The sequence below is a fragment of the Podarcis erhardii genome (assembly GCF_964252035.2).
Source record: "Podarcis erhardii genome assembly, chromosome: 2".
Classification (NCBI taxonomy): domain Eukaryota; kingdom Metazoa; phylum Chordata; class Lepidosauria; order Squamata; family Lacertidae; genus Podarcis; species Podarcis erhardii.
In genome coordinates, this window is record NC_138498.1 from 16,636,489 (window position 1) to 16,652,221 (window position 15,733).

Consider the following 15,733-nt stretch of genomic DNA (forward strand, 5'->3'; position numbering starts at 1 on the left):
ACCCCCCTCTGTTTGCACTAGCAATGTAACTGATTGTATCATGCTCATACCACTTTAACTCTCCCAATTAACCGCAACAAATTTTGGGACTTGCAGTTTGGAGAAGCGCCTGCCACTTCTTTACAAAGGATCCCTTACCAGCACCACACAGACACAGACACATACACATAGGGATGCAGGTGGCGCTGTGGGCTAAACCACTGAGCCTCTTGGGCTTGCCCATCAGAAGGTTGGTGGTTCGAATCCCAGCGACGGGGTGAGCTCCCATTGCTCTTTCCCAGCTCCTGCCAACCTAGCAGTCCAAAAGCACGCCAGTGCAAGTAGATAAATAGGTACCACTGTGGTGGGAAGGTAAACAGCATTTCCATGCGCCCTGGTTTCCATCACGGTGTCCCGTTGCGCCAGTTTAGTCCTGCTGCCCACATGACCCAGAAAGCTGTCTGTGGACAAATGCCGGCTCCCTCGGCCTGAAGCGAGATGAGCGCCACAAACCCCATAGTCGCCTTTGACTGGACTTAACTGTCCAGGGGTCCTTTACCTTTACACACATATGCACAACTACAGCCCCCAAGATGCCCTGGCAAGAGGGAGTCACTGTTATTTACAACTGTAGGATTAAATAAGCTTTCTCCAGTCTGGTGCCCCCACCATGCCGACTGGGACTAATGGAACTTGTAGCCCCAATTGTAATTCTATAGTATAATGCCAAATCACTGTTAAATTAGTTTTCAGCATAGAGATCCCCCAAGAGTGGATTCAGAAAAATGACCGGCAGCCACTTAAAAGCTTATCGCACAATGAAGTAGTCATTCTGTAGCCTCCAGTCTCATGGCACAATGCAACATAACCATCCCTTTGCACCGCCTTTGAAAATTTTGGAACCGAGAAAGTTTTGATACTAAGCATAGCTGTTGAGTCAAAGGTTACATATGATAGTCATCTCCCTATGCGGGTGCACACACCAAATGTGACCTTTTTCAGTGACTGTTCCCTGGGTCCTGATCTTATGAAGTAGGTTAGGCTGAGAGACAGTGACTGGCCCAAGGTCACCCAGTGAGCTTCATGGTTCAGCGAGGATTCGAACCCTGGTCTCCCGGGTCACCGTCCAGCACTCAAACCTGGACGCCACACTGCTTGAAGGTCCCCAAATCCTGGAACTGCACACGCCACCCCATTCATTATCATTTCATGTTTACAGTGCTAATTGCAATGCCCACTGTGTTCCTCTCTCCTCTCCCCCCGCTGCAAACCCAGAATCCGTGCGAGAGCATCCGAGGCCACCCAGCGGGCATGACGTACGCGGCCAACATCCTACCTCACCATTCGGCCCGGGGAACGTTTGAGGACTTTACTTGCTAACTGACCACTGGATGTACAACTAACACTACCAAAGGGAAGGACCTTCGCTGAGCAGCCCTGGCCCAGCCCACGAACCTGCCAACTGACTCGTCAGGGCCTCTATCTCAAGACTCCCAGGGGGAGGCAAGCTGGATCCGGCCTCTCCTCAACCCATCCGCCCCAGGCCAAGGCAGCGATACGCACACGGAGCAAACTGGACAGAGGGGTGGGGGCGGGGCGGGGGTTATCTGTTCTACCAGGTCCACACCAGTTTCTGCTCTTGTCCCTGTCAATGCCCTCGGACTCTTAACTCGACAGAAGAGCTGCCAAGTGGAGGAGAGGATACTGCCTTCTCCAGTCCACATGCGGAGAAGTCTTGACTGCCTATGTGCCCCCCCCCCTTTGGCCTCCACGCTGCCCCATGCCTTGTTGGTGTCAGCCACTTTGCGTGAAGGCCCTTGTTTTCTTTCAACGTCGATGCCAAGAAGAACCTACAGGAGTGCCAGCCAAACTGTTCCCCCGCAGCATTCGGTTTCGTAAGGGCCCCTTGCCGTATCCAAAGGAGGTGCTACATCAATTCCATTCCCTCTCTCCCACCGTCATCTGTATCACCACCTTGCTGTGTGTTGTGGGGCTTTCCCTGTAGCAAGACCATAACTGAACTGTGAGGGCCCACCTGAATATCACCCAACTACCTGATTCCCTTTTGCTCCAGCCTGGTCTGGGTCTCAGCCTTGTTCACCCCCCCCCCCCAGAGAGGCAGAGGAATGATTGGCAGATGAGCTGTTCCAAAGTTCAAAACATTGGTGTTACTACGAGCTGCCCTGGGCCCCTTCTGTGCATGTTCTTAGGGGTTACGTGAAAAGTAAGGTTCAGAGAGAAGTCTGCCGTTTCTCAGTAGGGTACAAAACCTGATTGCTTTCAAATGAGCCTCACTTGAGGGTTCTGCAGCTTCTGAAAGGAGAAGATGCAAGCAGCCTACCCTGCTGAATTTGACCCTGGGTTTCCTCTCCCCTACCTTCTACAGAGGCATGGCAACATATAGCCCAGTCCTACAGGCAGAAGGGACACAGCATCATTTCTTTGGCTGTGCAGATGTGTAAGGGTAACCAATGCCAGTTCCTGCCTCAGCACCACACTACTAAAGGACAGAAAGGACCTGCCTGTAGGCTAGTGACAATGATAGCTCCGCTTTGGTGCAACGCAGAAAACCTGTTGCCCCTTAATTTCTACAGGCATTTGGCAGACATAACCCATCCTAACGTTCAGCCAAGAGTTTGCCAACAGTGATGGGCAGAGGGACATACCACCATCAAAAACACATAGAGGGCCTCCAGGCAATTGCATGCTAATGGTGTAAAACATTTTTATTTTGGGTTTTTTAATGTTTGCTCTAATGCATCGTCAGCATAGACGGGAATAAAAATCAGCTCAGGGGAGTGAAGATGACAGTCTTGGAAGTCTTAGCAAGCAAGGCCTCCTGGATTTACCCAGTGCAGGAGATTTGCAGAATCCCACCACCATGTCCTGTTTTGGAACAACTGTGTTACAACCACCTGATTGTACAACAAGGAGGTCACCAAGATCCTTTGGGAGGGAGCTTTCCCAAGTTGGGAGGGTCAAGTACCATGCAGGTGGGGGGCAGGATTAGGCAGAGTGGTTTGGGCTTCCTTATATACTGATTCAGCTGCCCACACAACCTGTTCACAGTGCCCATCCTGAGAGGACAAGAGCGGTGGTGAAAAACTATCATGATGAAGAGGGGATGACCTCTTCACAAAAGGGGCTCCCACCTGCTCCTGCCACTATAGCTCAGTGGCAGATCATCTGCTTGGCATGCAGAAGGCTCCAGGTTTGATCCCCGGCACCCCCCAAGTGCTCCTGGGAGAGCCCCTTGCCTGAAACCCTGGAAGAGTCCCTGGCGTTCAGTTTTGACAATCCCATTGAAAACCACCTTCAGAAAAGCCCAGGTTTGTTATCCAGAGATTGCCCAATCAACTGCTCAGCCAAACAGAGGGACTGACATTGGTGGAGAGGCTTGGCCAGAATTTGGTTTTGCAGAATGAATCTGGCAAGCACGTCTGCCCAGCTTTGTCCTGAGAGAAGGTGCATGTGTGAATCACTCCTGGTCTCTTTGGGAGGAGAGAAAGGTCCATAAGAATTTTGCATTGAGCTGTACAGCTTGACAGGGCTGGAAACTAGAGGCCTTAGCAGGCAGGGATGAGGAGGGAGGGGCGACTTGGTCTTCCTCACCCTGCCTTTTGAGGGTCGCATTTGTTGATGCCTTCTCCCACTCCAGTGTTGGTGGTTCGACTGGGGTTTGCCCACAAGTCAACGGAGCTGTCCAAGTTATAAAGTACACCAGCTGGGATCTGAACAGGCTGGAAGAACCAGCAGCCAGGATGCAAATCTGGATTATTCAAGTCCATCTCTGGTGTGTCTGTGTGTGTGAGGCAGAGTGGTACTGGATTAGGTCTCTGCTCCTCCTATGCCTTATGACCCAGTGGGTGCGAAGGGAAAAGCAGAGGTGGTGGTGGGAAGGCAGATGTTCTGCTTATATTATGGGGATTAATGGAAGGGCTGGAGAAGAAACATGACCTGAAGGTGCCCCAGATATCCACCTGCAGCCCCACAAGAGACATGGGCCCTGATGGCTACTAAAACTGCCTCTAGGACTCTTTCTGCCTGTGCTTGTTTTGATGCCCTTCAGAGCCAGCTCTCAGATTTTTTTGGGGGGGGGTTGAGAGGAGATCTGCCGACATGGGTGGTTTTTCATTTTTGGAAGCAACTGGTTGACCTCTCCCAGCCTGGGTCTCCACAGCATCTCGTGCCTGCCATGGTCCAGCCTCTTCCCTCAACATTAACCAAGATTCGCTGCATGGGCAGCCTTCCCAGGTCCAAAGTTCTCCTTATCTTTAAGAGCTTTTGCAATAAAATCTCATCGTCGCTTTGGTTTTATTTGCTTTTCCCTTTCAAAAAGGCTTTGTTTTATTTCGATCCTGATTATTCCAAGGCTTGGCGGTCCGGACTTGCTTGTGAAAGGGGTGTTTGTTGTTTGTATTCAGCCTCCCCAATATATCGAGGCCCTTATTTCCCAAAGACGCTGCAACTCTGCCATGGCTGGACCTTTCTGGAAAGAAGCAGGGGGTCTCTGCATTGAGGAGCGGGGGTGGAGATATGTTTACCTTTCTTTAGTTTTAATTTGGTTCTTTCTACTTCTCTGCTTGAAAGCTTTTGAAGATAGGGCTCGAGTTTGACCTCTTTTCCCCCCTTTTTAATTTGACCGTTTTTACTACTTCATGCTCATTTTATATTTCTTATGTATAAAATATACGATATATATTATTATAATATATATATATGTACATATATATATATAGATAAATACGTACACACTTCTCTATATGCGCCATCTCAGTGTAGATATATCCATCCAGTAGCATCAAAAGCCTTGATATTGTGCCATTATAATTTCTTTCCCCCCCCCAACTACCGATCTCTGAATGCCTTCAAGTGTATAAAGTGTTGAATTCTCTCTGGTATCTGTACTATGTACACATTTTCATAGGAAGCACAAGAAGATGACAAATGCATTGTATATCAAAAACGGCTCCTCTTTAACAATGATATAAAGGATGATATCAACCATGGAGACTCTGCCTTTTTCTCCTTAGCTTTTTCCCCACCGCAGAAATCCATCACAATTAACAGCGTTCTTTTATCTTGCTTAACTGCTGCGGCACCATAGTAACGCAAGCTTGGCAGCCATCACTCACACAGTGCAGAGGTGGACGCCGGCGCCAGCTCCTTGGGGGAGAACAGCACATCAGGAAGAGTCAGGGAAGGGCTGTAGCTAGGTGGCAGAACATCTGCTTTTCCTGCAGGTACTGGGTTTGAATCCCAGCATCTCCAGATATGTCTGGAAATAGGGTTGCCCCCTGTCCTGTATAATACTGGATTGTCCCATAGTTCACTATAAAACACTGCATCTTGTACTGATACGGTTTTGCTAGTGCCATAGCTACAGTGGGGCTAGCCAGGTTTTTTGCCCCGGGTGAAGCCTCCAGAGGGGTGCCATTGAGGCTCCCAGCCTGTGTGCGTGTGTACACAAATGGCCGCGGGTGGGTGGGTGTGTAAAACTGGGTCTTTGACCTGGGTGAAATAAAGCCCCTGGTTTTGTCCTGTATTTCAGGTCTTCTCTCTCTTTCTTTATTTCTCTCTCTCTCTCGCTCGCTTGCTCTCAAAACAAAATTTAAAAATTGCTTCCAGTAGCATTCCTTCCAGTACAGTGGTACCTCTGGATGCGAACAGGATCCGTTCCGGAGCCCCGTTCACATCCTGAGTAGAATGTAGCACGTGACTGTGCGTGTGCAGGTCACGTTTCACCGCTTCTGTGCATGCGCGTGACGTCATTTTGAGCGTCTGCGCATGTGCGAGCGGTGAAACCCAGAAGTAACACGCTCCGTTACTTCCGGCTCACCGTGGAGCGCAACCCGAAAATACTTAACCTGAAGCTACTTCAACCTGAGGTATGACTGTACAGGGTACCTTGGGTTAAGTACTTAATTCATTCCGGAGGTCCGTTCTTAACCTGAAACTGTTCTTAACCTGAAGCACCACTTCAGCTAATGAGGCCTCCTGTTGCTGCTGTGCCGCTGCTGCACGATTTCTGTTCTCATCCCGAGGTACTATTTCTGGGTTAGCAGAGTCTGTAACCTGAAGCATATGTAACCCAAGGTACCAACTGTACTCTCTCTCACACTCGCTCTCTCACTCGCTCTCTCTCTTCCAAGTCAGGGATCTTCTCCAAATGCATGTGATTGAAAGGGTATGTGAAAGATCATGTATTTAAGCTCTGGGTAGCCAAGCACAGGCAAATTTACAAATTCTCGTGTGTGAGACAAATTCTAGAAGGGATATCCTGTCAGGCTGCTATAAATCGTCATGGATTGCTTTGAAATCATTTCAGCAACAAATGGGGGGGGGGAATCATCCCCCAACCACAATACCCCACCCTGTATTTACCAGAACACAGGTGGCAACCCGAACTGGAAATTTCCCCTGTCTGAAACCCTGGAGTGCTGTTGTCAGTCAACATACACCAATATGGTAACCTCCAGATGTTTTAGACTACAATTCAAAGTGGCTGGAGCTGATGAGAGTTGTAGTCCACAACCTCAGAAGGACTACTGCTGATGTAGACAATCAAAGTGAGGTGAACCAGTAGCCTGACTCAAATACAGTGGTACCTCAGGTTACATACGCTTCAGGTTACAGGCGCTTCAGGTTACAGACTCCGCTAACCCAGAAATAGTACCTTGGGTTTAGAACTTTGCTTCAGGATGAGAACAGAAATCGCGCAGCAGCAGTGGGAGGCCCCATTAGCTAAAGTGGTGCTTCAGGTTAAGAACAGTTTCAGGTTAAGAACGGACCTCCGGAACGAATTAAATTCCTAACCCGAGGTACCACTATATAAGGCAGCTCAAGCTTGCTGAGGCATCATTGAGAAGCCAGGCATATAGACACAAGATTAATTCAGAGCGCCTTCTTGGGACGCCCTGTGTGCAAACTGAGAATGCCAGTGCTGTTGGGGTGTGGGTTCTTTGCCGGTACTGGGGACCCCAGCAAACTCTTGATCGTTCAGCCCTCTTGCACCTACTCTGGCAGGTGAGCACCATGCTTGAATTTCTCCACATGTGGCTGGGGTAACCCGGTCAGATGGGTGCCATCATCATCATCATCATCATCATCATCATCATCATCATCATACTGACTGCCTAGACGCAATCTGGTTTGGACTCACACACCTCTTCATCACAACAAGCTGCATCTGTGCATATTTCTGCAATTAAAGGTGTGATTGTTTATTTTGTAGTGTGGTTTTTGATTATGAGAATAGGTCACAATTACACCTCAAATGACAGGGAGGGGGAGAGCTGATTCAAAGCAGACTGCAAGCAAGAGTTTGGGGGTATGCACACATGCTCTCTGGGACTCGGGTGGCGCTGTGGGTTAAACCACAGAGCCTAGGACTTGCCGATCAGAAGGTTGGCAGTTCGAATCCCCGCGACGGGGTGAGCTCCCATTGCTCGGTCCCTGCTCCTGCCAACCTAGCAGTTCGAAAGCATGTCAAAGTGCAAGTAGATAAATAGGTACCGCTCCGGCGGGAAGGTAAACGGCGTTTCCGTGCACTGCTCTGGTTTGTCAGAAGCAGCTTAGTCATGCTGGCCACATGACCCGGAAGCTGTACACCCGCTCCCTCGGCCAATAAAGCGAGATGAGCGCCGCAACCCCAGAGTCGGCCACGACTGGACCTAATGGGTCCCTTTACCTTTACAAATGCTCTCTGTATACTATTGTCAACTGTATTAGGAACCAAAGATGCAAATTGTGGCCAGAAGCTTCCCAAACTAGTTTTTGAAAATCCATATTAAATGGAGGTGTATTTTGATATTCATATACAATTACAGGTCCAGGCTTGGGCCCCGAGAGACTGTGCTTTTAATTAATGCACAGCTATGGGCGTTTTGATAAGATTCTATCCATTTTCCCATCCGTAAAATGGGAACAGCAGCCTAACCCCGAAGGGTGGAGTGAGGATGAACCATATAAGAATAACAACTAAAGGATTTGGTATATTAGCTTTCTACAAAGAGGGCACTGAGTTTGGTATGTTCCACCCTTCATGGGCAAGGCTCTGGAAGTCTGGTGATATGGAAAACATGGAGCCAGTGCTTTGTTTTTAAAATGAGACATGTTATTCGTCCTCACACCCAACCCCAGATTAGTGGAGGCTTGTTTTGCAAAAGATACTTGGGATGTGCTGAGGCACAGAGCCGATCCTTGGCAATTTAACTGCAAGGGATGCTTAAATAGCCTTCTGCATTTCGCTCATCTCTAATTTGAATGTAAAGCCAATAGAAGTTTGGATGCCTTCCCTCAGGTGTGCCTTGATTCCAAAAAGAACTCTCTTCTGTCTTCCACCACACATTAAAAAGTGACAAATTCCAGATGAAGGCATTGTTGGTACGATTGATGAAAACAGCTTTATTCTGTTCCTACTTACTGAGCCTGGCTTCTCCAGATGACCCATTTATTGAGCATTCATCCTGATTTGCTTGCACAAAGCTTACGCAATGGTTAGCCTGTGTCTGGTCTTCACTGAGCATTCATTCTGATTTATGGGGCACTTATATGACAATGAAGGGGACGCTGGTGGCGCTGTGGGCTAAACCACAGAGCCTAGGACTTGCCGATCAGAAGGTTGGCAGTTCGAATCCCCGTGACGGGTTGAGCTCCCGTTGCTCGGTCCCTGCTCCTGCCAACCTAGCAGTTCGAAAGCACATCAAAGTGCAAGTAGATAAATAGGTACCGCTCCGGCGGGAAGGTAAACGGCATTTCCGTGCGCTGCTCTGGTTCGCCAGAAGCAGCTTAGTCATGCTGGCCACATGACCTGGAAGCTGTACACTGGCTCCCTCGGCCAGTAAAGCGAGGTGAGCGCTGCAACCCCAGAGTTGGCCTCGGCTGGACCTAAGGGTCAGGGGTCACCTTTACCTTTTTATATGACAATGAGCATTCATCCTGCTTTAGTTGCACGTGCCACCAGCGCAACCCAATGTGTCACAAGAGGCTTGGAACGGAATGGAACCATTGTGTTGTCTGCTTCGTCCATTCAATGTCCATTGGGGATGTGAGGCCCTGTGGGCACTGACTCCTTGCAAATCTCATTCCTCTCAATATGTGAACCATGCTATCATCTCAGGAAAGATACTAAGAATGCCTCCAATCTTAGTCTAGAAAAACAAAGGCTGGCAAGCTCTCCCACTTTGCAGTCTCTTTCTTTTCATTGTTCTCAGAGAGGCAGTGACCAACGAAAACAGAACTACACATTTATAGTGGGAAACCAGATAGATTCCCTCAAGGTTGTGGGACGGTCACATTCTTCCCAACACTCAAATTTCAACATTTCTTGCTGACAAAAAGGGAAATCCTTCGCAGCTGGAATATTCATTGCAGTTTTGAGTACAGTGGTACCTCGGGTTACAGACACTTCAGGTTACAGATTCCGCTAACCCAGAAATAGTACCTCAGGTTAAGAACTTTGCTTCAGGATGAGAACAGAAATCGTGCTCCGGCGGCGCAGCAGCAGGCCCCATTAGCTAAAGTGGTGCTTCAGGTTAAGAACAGATTCAGGTTAAGAACGGACCTCCGGAACGAATTAAGTACTTAACCCAAGGTACCACCGTATCTGTGTTGTCCATGCTTGCCTGAGACTCGCAGGCACCTATTGAACAGCACCTGTTACATCACTTGTGGTGAATGACATCACTTCCCCCTGTGTGTCGGCACTTTTTGTGATGCTGTTACAGGAAATGTATGTATTTTAACAAGTTCGTTAGACATTAACTGTTTCTTTGGTGTACCTGTCAGCTGCAAAACTGTTCTTGAAAAAAACCACTTTCTAATTACCGTATTTTTCGTCCCATAGGACACTCCATCCCATAGGACGCACCTAGTTTTTTGGGGGGGGAATAAAGGAAATAATTTTTTCCTTTATTTCCCCCCCAAAACCAGGTCGGGGAAACCGAACCAGGTCGAGGAACAGTGGGATGGCGGCGCTGCGCCTCCTTGCTGTCCCCCGAGCTTGTGGGGCTGGCCGATGTCTGTCTGGCGGGCGGGGCGCTCTGCTTCAGGGTGCCTCTCACACCGGGTGGCAGGCTGCTATCCGCAGCGTGGGGAGCCCTGCGGCGAACTCCCGCAGGGCTGCCTAGGCTGCGGATGTGTTCCCAAAGCGCCGGGCGCTCTGCTTTCAGGGCGCCCGGCGCTCCAGGAAGCAGGCTGCTATCCGCCGCCTAGACAGCCCTGCAGGACCTCCCGTAGGGCTGTCTACGCTGCGGATGTGTTCCCGAAGCGCTGGGCACTCTGCTTTCAGCGCAACCGGCGCTCCGGGAAGCAGGCTGCTATCCGCAGCCTAGACAGCTTAGGCTGAGGATGTGTTCCTGAAGCCAGAAGAGGGAGAGGGATTGGTGCGCACCGACCCCTCTCGCTCTCCAAGCTTCAGCGAAAGCCTGCATTCGCCCCATAGGATGCACCCAGATTTCCCCTTCATTTTTGGAGGGGGAAAAGTGCGTCCTGTAGGGCGAAAAATACGGTACATTTAGGCTACAACCATAAAATCCTAAAACATGGGAGTAAACCCCAATGAATCTAATCAGCTTATTTCTGTGTACTGAGCTGCCTTTGGCTCCCCCTATAAAGTGAAGCATGGTCAAAAGGATTTCAAGTAATGCTATAGCTCATTAACCAGACTGAAGAAATTGGGGGGGGGGAGAATAAAATTCAGACCTGCACAAGTAGGCAGTAACAAATTAATTGCTCTGAATCACTGACTTTATAGATAAAAGGCAAAATTATTAGTTGAAGATACTGTTAATTGATTAAGTGTACACTGGGGGGTGATTAAGGATTACATTTCTCTGTGAATTACTATTTGTTAGCCACCTTGAGTCTCTTCGGAGGTAGAGGTGGGATTTATCCAAAGAAATAAACATCAAATAAGCCCTTTTCTTTTGCAGCAATAAGCAGCCATTTTGTGAAGGGGGGGGGAGTAAACCTTTTTTTTTTTTAAGGCTGTGCAGCTCTTTGATATTTGTTTTAAAGTTACAAACAGGAGTACAGTTAATGCATTTGGCAGGCAGCGGTGTTCGTTGTCTAGAAAGCCCCCAAACAGAAGCCTCTATCGTTGCCACATAGCTCTTGAAAGGAAGGAGACCCTTGTATTCTACCCGGACTGTGTTAAGTGATGAGCCAAATGTGCCTTCCTTACATATTTTATATGTTGATTGTGTAACACACCATTTCCTAAAGAACAGCTAGAGACTGCCTGGCAGTGGCTCTCGCCTTCTGCATTATCTGGTGTCATTAATGACTTTACTTTGTCCTCTGAATCTCCATTTAACAGAGACATGTGGTGCTGGGAATTAATTGTCCTCTTTATGTTAATGCATCATGGAGATGACTAATTCTGGCTGCAGCAGTACACAGGGATAATTAAAGCAGGAGCTGAATAAGGCTGAAGTTGACCTGTGGATATAATGATTGATGATAGTCCATCATCAGGGACTTGAAAATCCTCCTGTTTCTGCTGTTTGTCTCCATTGCAAAAACAGGGAAATTATCAAACACCTGGCAATCCGACATGAACTGCTCTCAGCTCAGTGCTTCGCAAAATACAGAGGGGGGGTCAATTCCAGATGACCTGTTTATTGAGCATTCGCCCCAATTCGTTGGCACTAAGTTTGCAGGGTTAGACCATGCCAGCTGTTGTTTTTTACTGAGCATTTGTTCAGATGTGTTTGCAAGGAGGTTGCGTGATGCTGCATCAAGTCACTGCCATCCCACACCTTCCTGTACGTTTTCTTCATCGCTTTCCTTGCTGCAAAACGTCCAATTTGGAGAAGTGAGTTTGTTGCCCAAAAGCAACGATCGGTGTAATGGCGGATTCCCTCCGAGCTCCGGAGGGAATCGGCTCCTCTGAGGACGGGTCTTGCCGCGCCGGCGACGCGGGGACCCTTAGAAACCACAGGTGCGGATACCTGTGGACCTGGTGACTCGGTGGGCACCTTAAGCGCCCCCCCTGACAGTCGAAGAGCCTTTTTAAAGGCTGCGGAGAAGGTACGGGGGGTGGCGTGGTGCTGAGAGTAAAACCGCTACCTCAGTGGAGTGAAGCCGCAAGCCATTCACCGGAGAGCGTCAACTTTCTACCTGAAAATTCGATTGGATACAAACACCCCGTGAGTAGAAGAAAACTTGGACTTTAAAAAAATCGTTATTTGTTAATCGGGCAAACGGGGGGATGTGCTAAAGGGAAGTCCGCACCCCCCTTTCATACAGACAATTGGAAGCAAGGAGCGAAAATCTAAGATCGGAAAAAAGATTTTATGTCTACGGAAACTGGTAAGAGACTTTAATAACTTTTAAGAACAAGTTTTATTTTGTCAAGTTGTGCTGGAGGGAAGAGACGAACTTTGGAAACTTTTGTGACCCCCCCCCCCTTGGACCTGGGAGCGTCCTACACCAATCTAGCCTTAAGGAATCGGAGTTTGACAGCTGTCAACTGAGCTGTCAAACAGCTGAACAAAGGACAAAACTGTACTACTATATATCTCTTTGGTTTAAAGGTGTTACATATAAACAGACGTGATTTGAAACAAAGTAATAAACAATAGGGTAAAGGATTGCTGGCGTAGAACTTTGAACAATGGCAACCCCCCTAGGGGAAACCAGTGACACTACAATGGCTGCAGAAGGAAAATTACTAGCACAAATTGAGAGAGCCTCTTTTCTCGTGGGAATCTTACAAGAACAATACATGACCTTGATTTTTAAAACAAACAACCTTGCTGATGGAACTAGAGACTTGTTCTTGAGAGACTCTGTAGCTCAACCAAATATGACATCTTTGGAGGGGGTGAAGGAGGAAGTCGGAGAAGAGAAAGTGTGGAAACCTATGTTGCCAGAGAACAAAGAAACCTTTTGGATTACAAAGTATGAAGACATGAGACTGAGGAGAAAAGTGAAGGAGGAAGCCCTTGGAAACTGTGGAATTATGAAAATTAAAGGAGTAAAGAAATATAACTGGGACTTCCTCCTCTTTTCTGGCCTTTATTATCTGCAACCTGGAGGACTTTTGGTAGAACCCTGGCAACAAGTTTTCTCAATTAGGTTTGAACTGGGAGAAGAGGAAGTAACTGTAACAGACACCCTTCGAGACCTGGAAACCAGCAAAAAGGAATATCAACAGAAAAACCGGAGAGAGACTGAAATAGACTTGAGGGCTGGAGACGTGAGGAATCCTGGCTAGGAATTTTATGGGAGGATAACTACCTGGGAAGGGACAGATACCCGGGCAGGGAGGGAGGGGGGAAAACAGATTTTTGAAAAACTTTATGATTTTTGGATATTGTAAATTTGATTTATACTTTAATATAAAAAAGGGGAGATTGGTATATAAATTTTGATTGATCTTAGAAAAAAGGATTTATTGCATATAAGAAGATAGGGTAATAATATGGGGTTTAATAAGATGAACTAAGTTGGAGAATAATGAGATTAAGTTTAGAGAGAGGAATAAGAACTTGCTGAATTAAATGGGGGAAGTGGGATGTATGTGGGGGGGTGGGGGGAAGTCATATGTGTTGTTTGTTGTTAAAAAATTTGAAAACCCAATAAAAATTTATAAAAAAAAAAAAAGCACCAAATCGCCTTTAATTGTGGAACCTGAATTTGGTGGTACAGTGGTACAACAAGTTACTGTTGGCAAAATCCTCTCCTCTGCTCAAGGAATAAAGGTAAAGGAGCCCTGTGTTCTATTGCACCTTAAGTCCTGCATTTCTGTTTTATTATGAATTAGCAATCCGGATCATTTTACATACAGTGGTACCTCAGGTTACATACGCTTCAGGTTACATACACTTCAGGTTACAGACTCCGCTAACCCAGAAATAGTACCTCGGGTTAAGAACTTTGCTTCAGGATGAGAACAGAAATCGTGCTCCGGCAGTGCAGCGGCAGCAGGAGGCCCCATTAGCTAAAGTGGTGCTTCAGGTTAAGAACAATTTCAGGTTAAGAACAGACCTCCGGAACGAATTAAGTACCGTATTTTTCGCTCTATAAGACGCACCAGACCATAAGACGCACCTAGTTTTTGGAGGAGGAAAACAACAACAAAAAATATTCTGAATCCCAGAAGCCAGAACAGCAAGAGGGATCGCTGCGCAGAGAAAGCAGTGATTCCTCTTGCTGTTCTGGCTTCTGGGATAGCTGCGCAGCCTGCATTCGCTCCATAAGATGCACACACATTTCTCCTTACTTTTTAGGAGGGAAAAAGTGAGTCTTAAAGAGCAAAAAATACGGTACTTAACTCAAGGTAACACTGTATCTGACTGAATCTCACCTCAAAATAGCAGCAGTCTGGAAGTGCTCAGTGACCGGAATTGTATGAGTCTCATCTGTGAGCTGACGAGTGTGTGAAAACTCATTATTTGCCTCTGGATATCCTTTCCAACTCCTATGATTCGGGAAGGCTTTTGCCACCTAAATTACTGTGCCACAAACTATTGTCTCATCATGGGTGAGTATGCCTGACCAGCAACCAATGCACATTACTGCACAACAAATGGGCTTTCTATATATAAGAAAGTTGTTGCTGGCTTGCCGTTTTGTTTTTTAAAGCTCTTTGACAAGGCATACTCTTGGTCTCCAGGAATGCTGGAGGTTTCCCTCTATCATCACACATCTGCAGAGTTAACAGTGTGTATTTTTCAAAGCTGGAAACAAATGGCACTGCTGTAGGCAGTTACCAGCCTAATATGCGCTTTGCGTTTGCTCTCTGTTTGCCTACATTATCAGTGTGGCATAAGAAGCACCCATGCAAAAGTAGCAGCCAAACTGCTAAAGCAGGGCTGGAGAACCTGTGGCCTTCCCAGATGTTGCTGAACTGCAACCCCCACCATCCCTAACCATTGACTATACTGCCTCGGACTTATAGGAGGTCAGCTACATCTGGAAGGCCACCCTGGTCTATGTAGTACAGTGGTACCTCGGGTTACATACGCTTCAGGTTACAGACTCCACTAACCCAGAAATATTACTTCGGGTTAAGAACTTTGCTTCAGGATGAGAACATAAATCGTGCTCCGGCAGCGCGGCATCAGCAGGAGCACCCATTAGCTAAAGTGGTGCTTCAGGTTAAGAACAGTTTCAGGTTAAGTACGGACCTCTGGAACGAATTAAGTACTTAACCTGAGGTACCACTGTACTTTACAATGTATGAAAAGCCAGGCTCCTGCCTTAACGGACTAACCAACTGGAAATCAGCGCAAAAACTACATTTCTAGAATAGTATTAGCTTCCAACCCACCCTGAATCTGATAGGATTCAGATGCACAGTGGTCGACGGAGGAAGAGGGAGATAAATGGGGAACAGCAGAAAAGGAGAGAAGAATGTGTGGTTATTTCAATTCTGCTTCCCTCAACCTCATTGCACTCTGAGGTTATGCCAAAGGCTTCACAGGAAACCATTAGCCACCAAATGCACACACATGCAACAACAAATTAACCAGCCCTAAATTCTTCTGCTCCAGGGCTAAAGAGGATTTCTCACAACCAGTGAGCCCTTCTGTTCTATAGCAGCTTCTTACTACAAAGATGCAAGCGTATGGTCCAGAACAGTAACTTTGTCCCAACCCATGACAAACGATACTAACCAAAGTTAGTGTGGCGTTTGCCTCCTACGATGGGTCATAAGGAAAGGGTTAAAATAGGTGTGATGTGATTGGCCAGTGAGAATGCAAGGGGGAAATAAAAGTTAGAGTGGGAGGTTTTGAAAGTCAGT

The 15,733-nt window shown here is 47.4% G+C and overlaps 1 protein-coding gene and 1 long non-coding RNA gene across 5 annotated transcripts in view; one reads left to right on the forward strand and one right to left on the reverse strand.

The window, feature by feature from the left end:
* ASIC1 (acid sensing ion channel subunit 1) overlaps positions 1 to 4,984 on the forward strand; it is a 206,148-nt gene extending 201,164 nt beyond the window's left edge. For all 4 annotated transcript variants that reach the window (XM_081849750.1, XM_081849752.1, XM_081849751.1 and 1 more), the window contains one exon: positions 1,255 to 4,984. In XM_081849750.1, the coding sequence (XP_081705876.1) occupies positions 1,255 to 1,359 (105 nt within the window). In that variant the 3' untranslated portion in view covers positions 1,360 to 4,984. The remainder of the gene's footprint in view (positions 1 to 1,254) is intronic.
* Positions 4,820 to 14,420, reverse strand: LOC309335173. The gene is made up of 2 exons (XR_014153421.1): positions 14,294 to 14,420; positions 4,820 to 5,145 (listed from the first exon to the last, which is right to left on the reverse strand). It is a non-coding gene; the product is annotated as an uncharacterized lncRNA (long non-coding RNA).
* Positions 14,421 to 15,733: the final 1,313 nt, after the last annotated feature.